The 14,920-nt window shown below is 39.0% G+C and overlaps 1 protein-coding gene across 1 annotated transcript; it reads right to left on the bottom strand.

The window, feature by feature from the left end:
• Positions 1–11,689: 11,689 nt before the first annotated feature.
• Positions 11,690–12,529, bottom strand: LOC110881019 (proline-rich receptor-like protein kinase PERK14). The gene has a single exon (XM_022129407.1). It carries the CDS (start codon positions 12,527–12,529, stop codon positions 11,690–11,692), a length of 840 nt encoding a protein of 279 aa, XP_021985099.1.
• Positions 12,530–14,920: the final 2,391 nt, after the last annotated feature.

Genomic DNA, 14,920 nt, shown 5'->3' on the forward strand with positions numbered 1-14,920 from the left:
TTCAACATACAATTGAAATTCAAATCATGCTCGTAACCAAGTGCATCAATCACTTCACCCACCCACCCACATGATATTTGACTTTAGATAAATGGAAGTTGTGTGCCATTGGACCGATCACCACATGGGTCGTTCCACACTACTCCATCCCACAATTTATAAGAAGTTCACCATAAGCCTCATTTAATATAATACATAGTGGCCGACATATTTTAATCATCCCCAAATACTATTGGACCAAATAGGTTTGTGAGTTGAACAATTATTCAACAATATATATATGCTAAATCTGCCTATGAACATATACACGGAAGACAAGTAGCCGCCCAAGACACATGATTGGACCGATCTATATCATTCAACAACTTTGACTTTTCCTTGTTTTAATTCCTACGGCCGCCACTTTAGATGTGATTGATTATGCAAGGTGCCAATACATATATATTTTTTTTTTGATAGGACCACACTTGATCTAACCGTCATTCTACCCAATGATCATACAAGTATATATAGTTTCCTCATATTTTTATAATTTCCTCATCATATGGCCGACAAGTATATATAGTTTCCATGTTTATATTTGACCAAAACATATAGTGTCATGTTGCTATTTGACCAACCCCTACTTACTACATTTCTATTGGACCACACCAAAAGCTATTGCTACATCACAACCTAAGTATCATCAAGCAATAGGTTAATGTTTACATGCTGTTACATGCTCTAATCCACATAATAGCATTCATCACACAACAGGTTTTTAAATCGGATATTACATATTATTATCATACGGATCAAAACATACATAATCATTACATGATAACAGATCATTCATGACATCAAGTAAACCGGTGATTTCGATCAAATACTCATAAGAATTCGATTACCAACCTATACGGAACCGTGTTACTTGATGAAGCGGATTCCGAGGTTCAAGACTGCCGTAGAGTTTCACCAGGTAGCGAGAGAGGGAAAGAGATGTCTAGGGTTTCTATCAGTTATTGGTTTCACGTCAAGGTTAAGAACAAGACTCTTTATCTAAACGTTACTGGGCCAAAGCCCATGTGTTTTTGCCAAAGGGTGGGTGTTCGTCCATATGAGTTTTCGTGGGATGGTGTTTGGCCTAATTAGTTTCATTTTACAATTATTAAAATAAAGCATACCTCAACATACACACTTATACACTTATAGAGCAAACCATATAACACATATCCATTACGGTACTATTACAAGCGTGTACGTATCACAAGCGTGTATCGTTGTGAAACAAACAAGTCATAAAAACAAACCACCTAACCTATTAACGTGCAATAAATGCAAGGATGGAAGTCTTGAAAACTCGAGTTGTCACATTATCCCCAACTTGAAAGAAATTTCGTCCCGAAATTTGGTACGTACTTACTGAGGAAGCTAGATAGGTTGCATCATTTACTGGTTTTCCTGGGGTGTCACATCGACTCTTGCTAGTGCCTTCGTTAGTATGTCTGCCCGTTGTAGTTCTCCAATGATGTGTTCCATATTAATGTCCTCGTTCTCCACGCATTCTCTTATGAAATGATAGCGTGTATCAATGTGCTTACTTCTTCCATGAAAGACTGGATTTCTCATGAGTGCTATTGCAGAAACATTATCCACCCTTAGTGTTATCTTCTCTTCCTTCCAGCCTGTAATTTCACTTAACAATCTTTTAAGCCATAGTGCTTGGCATGCTACTGCAGTGGCTGCCATGAATTCTGATTCACATAATGATAATGCCACTGTCTATTGCTTCTGTGTGCACCAGGTTATAGGTGATTCTCCAAAGTAGTATACCAAACCAGTTGTACCTTCTCCTTTGTCTGTATTAACACCATAACTGCTATCACTGTAAACTGTGATCTTACATCATCCTTGTTTCTTGTAGATGATTCCATGCTCTTTAGTTCCTTTGATATAGCGTAGTACTTGCTTCACTGCTTTCAAGTGATGCTCTTTTGGTTCTTGCATGAATATACTAAGCAAACTGACTGAGTAACATAGATCTGGCCTTGTATGCAATAAGTACCTAAGAGAACCTATCAGGCTTCTGTAATGCATTGCATCTACTAGATCTCCTTCTTCATTCTTTGTTAATTGTGTTCCTGGATTTAAAGAAATATTTGTGTCATTGCAGGTTAACATATCAGCGTCTTTGAGTATCTTGTTGATATAGCTTGTCTGTTTGATGGCTATATCACCCCCTGCTTGAATAACTTCTATTCCCAGATAGTATGCTAGCAATCCTAGATCGCTTATTTCAAACTTGTTCTCCATCTGAGACTTGAAAACATCTATCTCATTCCTTGATGTTCCAGTGACTATCAAAACATCAGCATAGACTCCGACTATTAGTGTAGAATTATTACTTGTCCTTGTATAAATTGCTTGCTCTTAAGTGCACTTCTTGAAGTTAAGTGACTTTAGGGTTTGATCTAACTTCGTATTACAAGCACGTGGTGCTTGTCTCAATCCATACAGTGCTTTTGATAGTTTGTAAACATTTCCTTCATCTCTTGGCTTTACAAATCCTTCTAGTTGTGAGACATAGACTTCCTCCTTAAGATCCCCGTGTAAGATTGCAGACTCACGTCTAAGTGATGTACCTCCCAACCTTGATATTTGAGATCTCCGTGTAAGAATACTCCTCTGGTTCGATACCCAACTTATTCTATTGTCACACCCTGATATTTCCATGTATTACCGGTGGGCCCGGTGGGGAGTATCGTGACGTATTTGATATCATCATAGTCAATTTATCACAGTTCAATGCACAGTGGAAATATAAGTAAAAATATTACAAACCCATGAAAGTATCATAAGTATTACAAACGGAATGTAAAAGGGATCCACAGGCGGATCAAAACAAAAGAAGATAATTGTTCAACAGATTTTAAGTGACAAAGCTTGCAAGACTCTTATTTATTCACTAAGGAGTAGCCAGCCTATTCCGCCTAGTACCTGCACTTAGCCTTTTGGAAAATACGTCAGTTTACACTGGTAAATACAATTAACTAACACTTTTGAAAATGTTTTAAGAAAATTGATTTGAATGCACAAGGCACAAATAATCTTTTATAACTTGGGATAATTATTTTTAAAAATAAACTTGTAAAAGAATTACATGTTTGTTATATGTTCATTAGCCCGGGCTGAATACCGGGTTAAAGATTAATTGACACACCACATAATATAACCCACGGCGAGTTATTCTCGAACAGGTGGGTTTATTAATTTTACATACGCACCGGCAGGTGTATGCCTACACCCCGTGCTTAAGTCGTGGCCATTTCAATGAATGAGCCGAGGATATCTAGGACATGGTCATCAACCCCCCAAAGGCTTAGAACAAACAACACAGTTTAAACGGGTTATCTCAATGATTTAATCTTCATATGATTAAAAATTCAATACCCGACCAAGCGGTATTTTATATACCGTACCCAAGCCCGTATAAGGGAAAATAAGTTAAAAGTATTTACCTGAGCAAATATTCAAATTTATCTCAACCGTAAACAATCAGCAAGTGCAGATATCTTTTACTGGGTTCCTAAATCTGGAACGAAGCTTTTAATAACCTATTAGATTCCTAACGGGTCTTACCTAAGTTTAAACTTAGACCGGTTAGTTTTAAAGAAAGGTTTACGGTTCAAAACGCAAGATTAAGTGAAGACCGGATTAGAATGTGATTTAGAACTGACAAGTTTTAAGACTTGTATAATGTGGGTAAACTAAACACATTCTGGATTTTGAGATAAAAATTATAAGGTTTGACCCGTTTCGGTTAATTTATGCAAACTAGTTACATAAACCGCACCGAACGCGAAAAATGCATAACGGGTAAATTAATGAGTCATGAACAGGTTTCCTAAGTTAATATGCCTTAAACATGTTGTGATATCAATAGGATACCTTCCATTATGCCCAAAACGAGTTTAAAATCAATTTATGCCCCGTGTGGGCATTTTGGTCATTTAACATATAAAATCAGTAGCAAAAAGTTTGGTATCAAAATGTTATGTAAAACTCATTTTATTGGCAAAAAGGATATAACCGTCAATTACCGAATCAAAGCAAGAACCCTATGTTATGATCAGTTTAAAAATAAATAAAAACCTTCAAAAATCCCAAAATATTATATTACATCAGTGGGTAAGAGGTTTGGTGTCAAAATTCGGGTTTATATAGGCTTTATGCTAATTATGCTGTTAAATTAATAAAAAGCTTTCAAATTACGATATTGAGCATAACTCCTAATTTAGACCTCAAATTGATGTCAAATTTTTAGGATAAGTTTATAAATCAGTAATAAAGGTTTTTGTCCTCTCACATTTTCAAAAATCTCGTTTTAATGTCAAAAGGGCATAATGGTCAACATTTAAGCAATTAACGGAAACATGCAAATGTATCGGATAATTAAGGAACCATGTAGTATAACCTCAGAGAGTTTTAGTAACTTATAATATGGTCCTAAAGGAACCCTAAGGCATATCTAAAACAAGCTAAATCGGGTCAGAAATGGAAGTCAAAGCAAAAGTCTACTTTTGCGACTTTCGGTTCCGAACCGAGCCTAATCTTATAAATGTCGGGTTGAACATGCTTAGACATGTTCTTACATTATTTACCAAGTTATTTTAGTGTTAAAACAGGTTCCATAACTTGTGAAAGTGCGGAAATCAATCACAAATCGATTCAAGAATATATACTAATAATCAAGATGAAAACAATAAACAAAACACAAACCGAAATCTTGCATCCAATGGCTAGCAATGACTGATACAAGAAATCAACAGGAACTCGGTTCCTTCCCTTTGTGTCGCAACCCACACTTCACCAAATCAACAACCACAAACAAGATGTTGAGATGTGCTTAAATACAAAACAACTGGGCCATTAACCTAAGCCCATGCGACACCAAGAGAACTAGCCCAAACCTTACATTATCGACCCAAAACATAAAAGCTAAACAAATACATAATCAACCCTTAAACTATGCTAACCTACATGAATAAACCTTCGGGTTCCAACAATAATAGCCTCTGTTGACTTTTAATATAAAGTTTGACCCGACAATTGACCAAGTTAGAGTGATAATCAGTGGGTGCCCTTTTAAGGGTTTATTACCCACATAATTGCCAACTCATAGCCACTTTCAATTCGAATAATGGCTGGACCATTAGTGATTAATCACTAAGTCAAAGCAGAATTACGTCAACTTTGAGTTTTGGTCATTAAACTAATAAAACTTGAACTTAGGAGGTCAAGAACACTTACAATGGTCCTTAACACGAAATAGGAACTTAAGAAAACTTGCTTGAGCTCCAGGAAGTTCCAGAGAATGAGTTTGAATGAGAAATTGAGAGTGCAAATGAACAAGTGCAACAACAAGTGCTTATATAGCCAAAATTACTTCACAAGATCACTCCACACAAGTCTACAACTGATTTTTGATGATTGCAGGTGTCCCTATGCATGAAATACTGTTGGCTCAGCCCCTGAAATCGAAAACAAGGCAAGCAAAGGCGGTACATCCTGCTGTACATGCAACTGTGCAGAGAATCTGCCCAGATCAGGCCGTCGCATCGCGCGACGGCAGAAGGTGATGGTGGTGGCGTGATGCCAGCATGTAGGTAACTAGATCAACAAGTTTCAATTGTTGACATTTTCACCCCTTGGACCTTCTAAAGCGCAAATTCTTTCATTTTAAGCACATTTAACCCATTTAACTTTTATTCTTGTGATCCATGAGATATAACCAAACACCGTTAGGTCCGGTTTCGTTAAATGATAACCGAAAACATAAGTTTTGCCTTGTTGACGCTTTTAAACCCTTAATTACGAAAATTAACGTATTTTCCTCATACGATATCGAAACCTTGTGAAATTTTTATCACTTATTCTCAGGAGTGTAATTAATCGTTACAAAGCTTTGGGTTTGTTAAAAGGTCACTCAGAGGTATAATTTAAACATGTTGACACATTTAACCATTGTGTCTTGTAAACTTTCACTTTCTTCCACAAACGGTTTCATACGATTCATGATTCATTCGTTTAAGGGTATAAACATCGTGTAGGGTTGTTGAAAGGCAAAATTATCAAATACTGATACTTTGAATCCTTCTACACACGTACTTTCTTTGTTTGTCAACTTTAGTCCCTCGTAATCAATTTGTTATTCGTTGAAAGTCCATGACACGTGTCGATATTATATTGGACATGATTTTGCGAGGTGTTACATCCTCACCCCCTTAAAAGAAATCTTGACCTCGAGATTTACTGAAATAAATGAGGGTAGATTCAACCTCCCACGTGTATTCGGGACCTCTACGGGCATCCCATTTAACCTTCACAATCGGCACGTGCGTCTTTCGAAGCTTCTTAACTTGTCGATCCTCGATCGACAAAGACTTTTCAACAAACTTTAAGCTCACATCAATATGCACATCTTTATGCGACATGGCTATCGATTCATCGGCTAGGCATATCTTTAAGTTGCAGATGTGAAATACATTATGGATTCCACAGAGCTCTTCAGGCAGGTTTAACTTGTAAGCCACTGTTCCAACACATTCTATGATCTCGAATGGTCCTACATACCGTGGGCTTAGCTTTCCTTTCTTGCCAAAACGCATTACCCCTTTCCAGGGTGATACTTTGAGTAGAACTTTGTCACCTACCTCGAATTTCAGAGGTTTACGCCTTTTATCTGCGTAGCTTTTCTGCCTATCCCTGGCAGCTTTGAGACGATCACGTATCTGCACAATCTTATCTGTCGTCTCCAGGACTATATCTGGTCGTGTTAGTTGGACATCTCCAACTTCCGCCCAACAAACGGGCGTCCTACACTTTCTTCCATATAAAGCTTCAAAAGGTGCAGCTTAAATACTGGAATGATAGCTATTATTGTACGAAAATTCGATCAATGGAAGATGATCATCCAAACTTCCACCTAAATCAATAACACAAGCCCTTAATATATCCTCCAGCGTTTTAATTGTACGTTCGCTTTGACCATCCGTCTGAGGATGATATGCAGTGCTGAAATTTAACCGAGTGCCTAGGGATTGCTGAAAGCTTTTCCAAAAAATGAGATGTATATCTTGTATCCCTATCAGAGATGATAGACACTGGCACCCCGTGGAGAGATACAATCTCGTCCACATACAGCTGTGCTAACTTATCTGAGCTGTGTGTTTCCTTAATAGGTAAGAAATGGGCTGACTTAGTCAGTCTATCTACTATAACCCAAAATAGCATCATTTCCTCGCTTTGTCTTTGGTAACTTAGTGATGAAATCCATAGTTACCATCTCCCACTTCCAGGTGGGAAGTTCAGGCTATTGTAGCAAACCTGACGGCTTCTGGTATTCTGCTTTAACTTGCGCGCACGTCAAACATTTGGCCACATAAGTGGCTATAGATTTCTTCAAACCTATCCACCAGTAATTTGCTTTTAAATCCTGGTACATCTTATCACTTCCAGGATGAACAGAATATTTGGAGCTATGGGCTTCCTGAAGGATAACGTCCCTGAGTCCTCCATAAATCGGAACCCATATTCGACCATTCAATCTCAGAATTCCATCTTTGCCATATGATAACTGATCAGAAGTGACTCCCAACTTTTCATTTGGATAGTTAGCTTCTTGCACAGCTTCCTTCTGAGCGGCTAACAATCTTTCATTTAGATTGTTCTTCAATTTAATTCTCTTGGCATTGATTCTAATGGGCTTAACCCTTTCCTTTCTGCTCAAAGCATCGGCGACCACATTCGCCTTACCTGGATGATATCGGATTTCACAATCATAATCATTCAGTGTCTCCATCCATCGACGATGTCTCATGTTCAGATCCTTCTGGTTAAACAGATGTTAAAGGCTCTTGTGATCAGAATAGATCACTCACTTGGTACCATATAAATAATGCCTCCATAGTTTTAGTGCAAACACAAGGGCACCCAATTCCAAGTCGTGGGTGGTATAATTCTTTTCGTGCACTTTTAATTGTCGAGAAACATAGGCAATAACTTTGCCCTTCTGCATTAGCACACATCCCATGCCAGTGTGTGATGCGTCGCAGTAAACCACAAATTCTTCAATCCCTTCAGGCAATGTCAACACAGGTGCATTGCTTAATTTCTATTTAAGAATATCAAAGGTTTCTTGCTGAATAGGACCCCAGTCAAACTTGATATTCTTGCGAGTTAGTGAAGTTAGGGGTGCTGCAATCCTTGAGAAATTCTCAATAAAACGCCTATAATATCCTGCCAGACCCAAAAAGCTGCGAATCTTTGTGGGCGACTTTGGCTCTTGCCAATTCATGATGGCTTCAATCTTAGTGGGATCCACCTGGATACCAAACTCTCTTACATCATGTCCAAGAAATTGGACTTCACGAAGCCAAAACTCACATTTTGAAAACTTGGCGTAGAGCTTCTCATGCTGAAGAAGTTCAAGAATACATCGAAGGTGCTTTTCATGATCAGCCTGGTTCTTCGAGTAAATAAGTATGTCATCTATAAAAAAAATGACAAACTTGTCCAAGTAGGGTTTGCAAACGCGATTCATGAAATCCATGAACGCTGCTGGTGCATTAGTGAGCCCGAAAGGCATCACCAAGAACTCGTAATGACCATAACGAGTTCTAAATGCAGTCTTGTGCACATCTTCATCTCTAATCTTCAGCTGATGGTAACCTGACCTTAAATCAATCTTGGAGAAGTAACTTGCCCCTTGCAGCTGATCGAACAAATCATCGATCCTGGGTAACGGATACCTATTCTTGATTGTAACCTTGTTAAGATCGCGATAATCGATGCATAGACGCATCGATCCATCCTTCTTCTTCACAAACAGAATCGGTGCTCCCCAAGGAGAGGAGCTAGGTCTAATAAAACCCTTTGCCAACAAATCATCCAACTGAGTTCTTAACTCCTTCATCTCAGTCGGTGCCAACCTATAAGGTGCTCTTGCAACAGGTGCCGCTCCAGGAATGATGTCGATTCTGAACTCCACTTGCCTATCCGGGGGTAAACCAGGTAGTTCTTCAGGGAATACTTCTGGATATTCAGAAATAACAGGGATGTCTTCAACCTTGGGCTTTGGTTAATCAATAGTCACCTGTACCATGTAAATGACACAACCCTTCTTCAAACACCTTGACGCCTTAAGTATAGATACTTGCTTAGGCAACCCATACTGAGTATCTCCTTGTATGGTAAGTGGCTCACCATACGGAGTCTTGATAACCACTTGTTTCTTGTCACAAATGATCTGGGCTTGGTTATGAGATAACCAATCCATGCCTATCACAATGTCGAAACCAGCTAATTTCAAAGGAAGCAAAGATAACGGAAAGGAGTGGTTCCTAATGGATATAAAACATCCATCTAACACAGTAGAAGCAGTTTCTATGGTGCCATCGGCCAACTCTACCTCATATTTTATGCTTAGGGTTTTAACAAGTAGATTTAACAACTTGCAAAATTTATCATCAACAAACGATTTATCCGTTCCCGGATCAAATAATACCTTGCATAAACATCATTAATAAGAAAGGTACCTGTTATCACGTTATCATTCTGGATTGCGTCTTGAGCGTTCATCTGAAAGACCCGATCATTGGTCTTTTTACCCTCTTTAGGTTTCTTGGCATACTTTGGGCAGTTAGACTTGATGTGCCCCTTCTCGTTACAATTGTAACAAGTCGCATCCTTTATCTTCTTACACTCTAATGTCTTATGCTCGCTAGACTTACAAATCCCACAAGCCCTGGGCTGCTATTGGGATTTTGATTCATATCTGCACTTTCCCAAATGGCGTTTCTTACAAATTTTGCATTTGGGTTTCTCACCCGACTGTTGGTCATCCTTCTTGAACCCTGAACTCTTCTTGTGGTCAGAGTTCCCTTTATGTTTCTTGTCTGAACGGTGTGAGTTCTCATTCTCACGCTTCCTCTTTCCCTCATCAGAATTCCTAAGCGATCTTTACCTGACCGCATCAAGGGTAAGAGACAATGACAAATCAGCTACTGACCTAAAGGTAGTAGGTCTGGATGCTTTCACACTAGCTTTGATCTCCGGGGCTAAACCCCCAATGAAACGGGCTATACGTTTTGGTTCCGGCGTCACCAAGTAAGGAACCAATCGAGACATGGTACTAAAACTCGTAAGATATGCCTGACAGTCCAAATTTTTCATAACTAATGTCCGAAAGTCAGTCTCGATTTTCTCAACTTCATGTTGAGGACAGAAATTCTCCTTGATCAAAGCAACAAACTGATCCCAAGACAGATTGTACAACGGGATCTTCCCAGTAGCTTGGATTAGAGACCTCCACCAAGCTAGAGCTTCACCTTTAAACGACTGAGACACAAACTTCACAATATCGCTATCAGCGCAACCACTGATATCAACCACGGTATCCATCTCATCTAGCCACGTCATGCAATCAATGGCTCCTTTTTCCCCAGTGAAATCCCTGGGCTTGCAGGAGACGAAATACTTATAGGAGCAGGTCTTTGTACATGGCTCCTGATCGAATACAATCTTCTTAGGTGGAACACTATGCTGATTTGAGGAATGTTGAGCATCATCCTTCTTTGACTCATGATTTTTAGAGGGTGGCTTACTATGAGCCTCAGAATGAGTCTTAGGGTGTGATTTGGAATGAGGTACCGATAAGGTCTTGCTCCGAGTACCGCTTGATTCATTAAACTGCCTATCCATGGCTTTGGTAACAGCATTATCAATTAATGCTTGGAGTTCTGCATCGGTTACATTGATCCTGGTAGTATCATGATTCTCTATAGGGTGACTGTTGACTTCTTCAGATTCTGCCATGTAGCTTTGCTACATAAAATGATGTCAATGATTTATTCAAAAGTCTATAACAGTATTATCTTTCTTGATGATTTATTAACCATGGTATTATTAAACCATATTGGTTAATCTATTAAGCATATTCATTCAGGATTTTCATTCTAATTATCCTTAGTTATAATTTATTAAAATATAATAATGGCTCAAAAGACCAAGTCATAAGGACAAATTTAAATTATAAGCCATGATCTTATAGGATCGAGGCATTAAGGCTTAAATCATAGTTCATTACCTTTTCTTGACAGGGAGTTGTAGACTACAACTGTCTTTAGTCTCAAAGGACGTTAATTATGGCCCGTAGGCACTTCATCACTAATAGATGATTAATTGGTAATTAAGAAAAGGGAATTGGAAGAATCCAATATAAGGATGACTTATGCGATTTTATCGAATCACATTTGCCAGGAGTGTTAACATGTTTTCAGATGTTAACAAGGATCTGAATCTTAATAAGGAACTACCATCATGGCCATGTCTTAATATGGCACATGGGCTAGGTTTTGCCCTTAAGATTTTGTTTAATAATGGCAGATCTTATAAAAGGAATGATATTTTTATTTATTTCATATATTATATTCATACATATGATGACAAAAATGAAATTTTAAATTCAAACATTTCACTAATAATTAAAAGAGTACATAATTGCCCTAAACGGGAATTTAACAGAAAAAACTTGCTCACGTAGGGGCTAAACCAAAAATACAAGTCCTCGCAGGGACTAAGTACATAAATAGATGTCCACGCAGTGACTTAATTAAAAATTAAGGAAATACAAACAAACAAACAAGGAATCTCAATGGTCCCTTCTGTTCTTCCCCTTGATTAAACTTGTCAAACCCTTAAGAAATCCCCGGTGGCTTCTACGCTCCTCCTGAACCTCACGCTCCACCTGAATCGACCTTTGAAGAATCTCATGTTGCTGTGGTGGCTGGATCTGCGGTGGCTGCAGCTGCTGCTGCTGCAGAGGTTGAGGAGGTGGTGGGTATTGATACCCATAAGCCGGGTACCCAGTCTGATATGGGACTCCATAGGGCCCCTCAGGATGAAGAGCATTGTAGTTTGCCGCTACCAGGTATGGGTCAACATCGGGAGCATTATAGTAGTTATACCCAAAACGGCCTGGCTGCTCGAAAGAGTTATACGCTGCTGCACCAGCGTATGAAGGTATTGGGTTATCAAAACCCATATGTGGTGGTGATGGTGGTGCGACTGGCGCGGAGTCTACCTCGGAAACAGGGTTTGAAGGCCCACCCATTTGTGGGTCTTCATACAGTGGCGGGTAATGACTACCACTGGGGGGTTGGGGGGTGCTGAAACGGAATCCCCCTCGCACGGACATCCGTGCGTTTGATCTTCTCCGCTTCGGTGACTCCGGAGGCGGCTGCTGCTCTGGTGGCGGTGGCGGTGGTGGAGTGACCGCCTGAAAACGAGAATCTTCAGAGGGATCCTGCTGCTGAAACTGTGGCGGGAAAGGGGGAGTGAACTCCCAGGGGTATGAGGCAAACCTTGCTTCATAGCTGTCTGGCCCTCGGTATGGTGAACCGTGAAAGGACGATCCATCTGAAATTTCGATGGGATGCGTCGGCGTCCCACTTGGCGGCATCTCCGGATCGGGGTCATCATCCATATCCATGTTTTGATCACTGGAGAAGTGATCTTCTGGTCCCAATGGGTTAAAACCCACTGGTTCTTGCACCTGGTTTGCCGGGTTGAACCGGCTCTGGAAGAATGGGGTCGGGTCTTCAAAGGCGCAGTGTGAACCTGACCGCTGCAGTGGAAGGTAAGAGTGGCGAGAACGATCAAACTCGTTGCCTTAATGGAGTCCGAAGGAATCATGGTACGAAGGTGAGGAGCTGAGTGAGACAGAACGCCTCGCAGGCTCTAAGTATGTCCTCCAATCCACTTGGGGACTCGTGCTCATCGTCACTGATGGAGTTCGCCGGTGAGATGGCCCGGCTTCATGGTCGTGGCTGGTGAGGATTGGGGCCTTGCCGCCTCTTCCTCGTCCTCAAACACGTGGTGGCATCTTGTGTTCCTGTCAAACAAACAAAGGAAACAACCAAGAAAACAATAAAGGACAAATAAAAGATTAGGATTAGTCCTAAGTCCTTTTGCCTAGACTCAGAAGAAAGGAATGTGCAACTGTGTCATTGAGATTAAACACAAAAGGCTAGTGTTTAATTCACTCAATGTTGGCTCTGATACCAACCTGTCACACCCCGATATTTCCACGTATTACCGGTGGGGGAGTACCGTGACGTAGTTGATATCATCATAGTCAATTTATCACAGTTCAATGCACAGTAGAAGTCTAAAGTAAAAATATTACAAACCGATGAAAGTATCATAAGTATTACAAACGAAATGTAAAAGGGATCCACGGGCGGATCAAAACAAAAGAAGATAATCGTTCAACAGATTTTAAGTGACAAAGCTTGCAAGACTCTTATTTATTCACTCAGGAGTAGCCAGCCTATTCCGCCTAGTACCTGCACTTAGCCTTTTGGAAAATACGTCAATTTACACTGGTAAATACAATTAACTGACACTTTTGAAAATGTTTTAAGAAAATTGATTTGAATGCACAAGACACAAATAATCTTTTATAACTTGGGATAATTATTTTTAAAAATAAACTTGTAAAAGAATTACATGTTCGTTATACGTTCAGTAGCCCAGGCTGAATACCGGGTTAAAGAATAATTGACACACCACATAATATAACCCACGGCGAGTTATTCTCGAACTGGTGGGTTTATTAATTTTACATACGCACCGGCAGGTGTATGCCTACACCCCGTGCTTAAGTCGTGGCCATTTCAATGAATGAGCCGAGGATATCCAATACATGGTCATTAACCCCCCAAAGGCTTAGAACAAACAACATAGTTTAAACGGGTTATCTCAATGATTTAACCTTTATATGATTAAAAATTCAATACCCGACCAAGCGGTATTTTATATACCGTACCCCAAGCCCGTATAAGGGAAAATAAGTTAAAAGTATTTACGTGAGCAAATATTCAAATTTATCTCAACCGTAAACAATCAGCAAGTGCAGATATCTTTTACTGGGTTCCTAAATCTGGAACGAAGCTTTTAATAACCTATTAGATTCCTAACGGGTCTTACCTAAGTTTAAACTTAGACCGGTTAGTTTTAAAGAAAGGTTTACGGTTCAAAACGCAAGATTAAGTGAAGACCGGATTAGAATGTGATTTAGAACTGACAAGTTTTAAGACTTGTATAATGTGGGTAAACTAAACACATTCTGGATTTTGAGATAAAAATGATAAGGTTTGACCCGTTTCGGTAAATTTATGCAAACTAGTTTAATAAACCGCACCGAACGCAAAAAATGCATAACGAGTAAATAAATGAGTCATGAACAGGTTTCCTAGGTTAATATGACTTAAACATGTTGTGATATCAGTAGGATACCTTCCATTATGCCCAAAACGAGTTTAAAATCAATTTATGCCCCGTAGGAGCATTTTGGTCATTTTAAGGCTTATATAAGAGATTAAATAATAATCTGAGGTTCTGGTCTAAATTGATCAGTAAAAATATTTACTTTTGTAAGTCATAACAGTAGGGTATTGCATATGTGTGAAATTTATCATTTTTAACCAAACTATGCACCGTAGGGGCATTTTGGTCATTTCACATAAGGTTTAAAGGTCAAAACTGGAAGTTCGAGTTCAAAACTTTTGCTTACTGTTAAAGTTTAAAAATTTACTTAAAACATTAGTAGGTATTAAGTCTTATATGTTAAAATAGTTTTAACCCATACTATGCGTTTAAAACGCGTAAAAAGTGGTTTTAGGCGATTTCCGGTTATATAAGGAAAGCTGATATTTTTATCAATCCAGAAGGCTTAAAATATTTTATTTAACATATAAAATCAGTAGCAAAAAGTTTGGTATCAAAATGTTATGTAAAACTCATTTTCTTGGCAAAAAGGGTATAACCGTCAATTATCGAATCAAAGCAAGAACCCTATGTTATGATAAGTTTAAAAATA

Source organism: Helianthus annuus, chromosome 10, assembly GCF_002127325.2.
Source record: "Helianthus annuus cultivar XRQ/B chromosome 10, HanXRQr2.0-SUNRISE, whole genome shotgun sequence".
Taxonomy (NCBI): Eukaryota; Viridiplantae; Streptophyta; class Magnoliopsida; order Asterales; family Asteraceae; genus Helianthus; species Helianthus annuus.

What these genes read in the sequence shown, in the direction of transcription:
- LOC110881019 (XM_022129407.1), bottom strand. Translation starts at nt 12,529, where the DNA reads ATGGATATGGATGATGACCCCGATCCGGAGATGCCGCCAAGTGGGACG.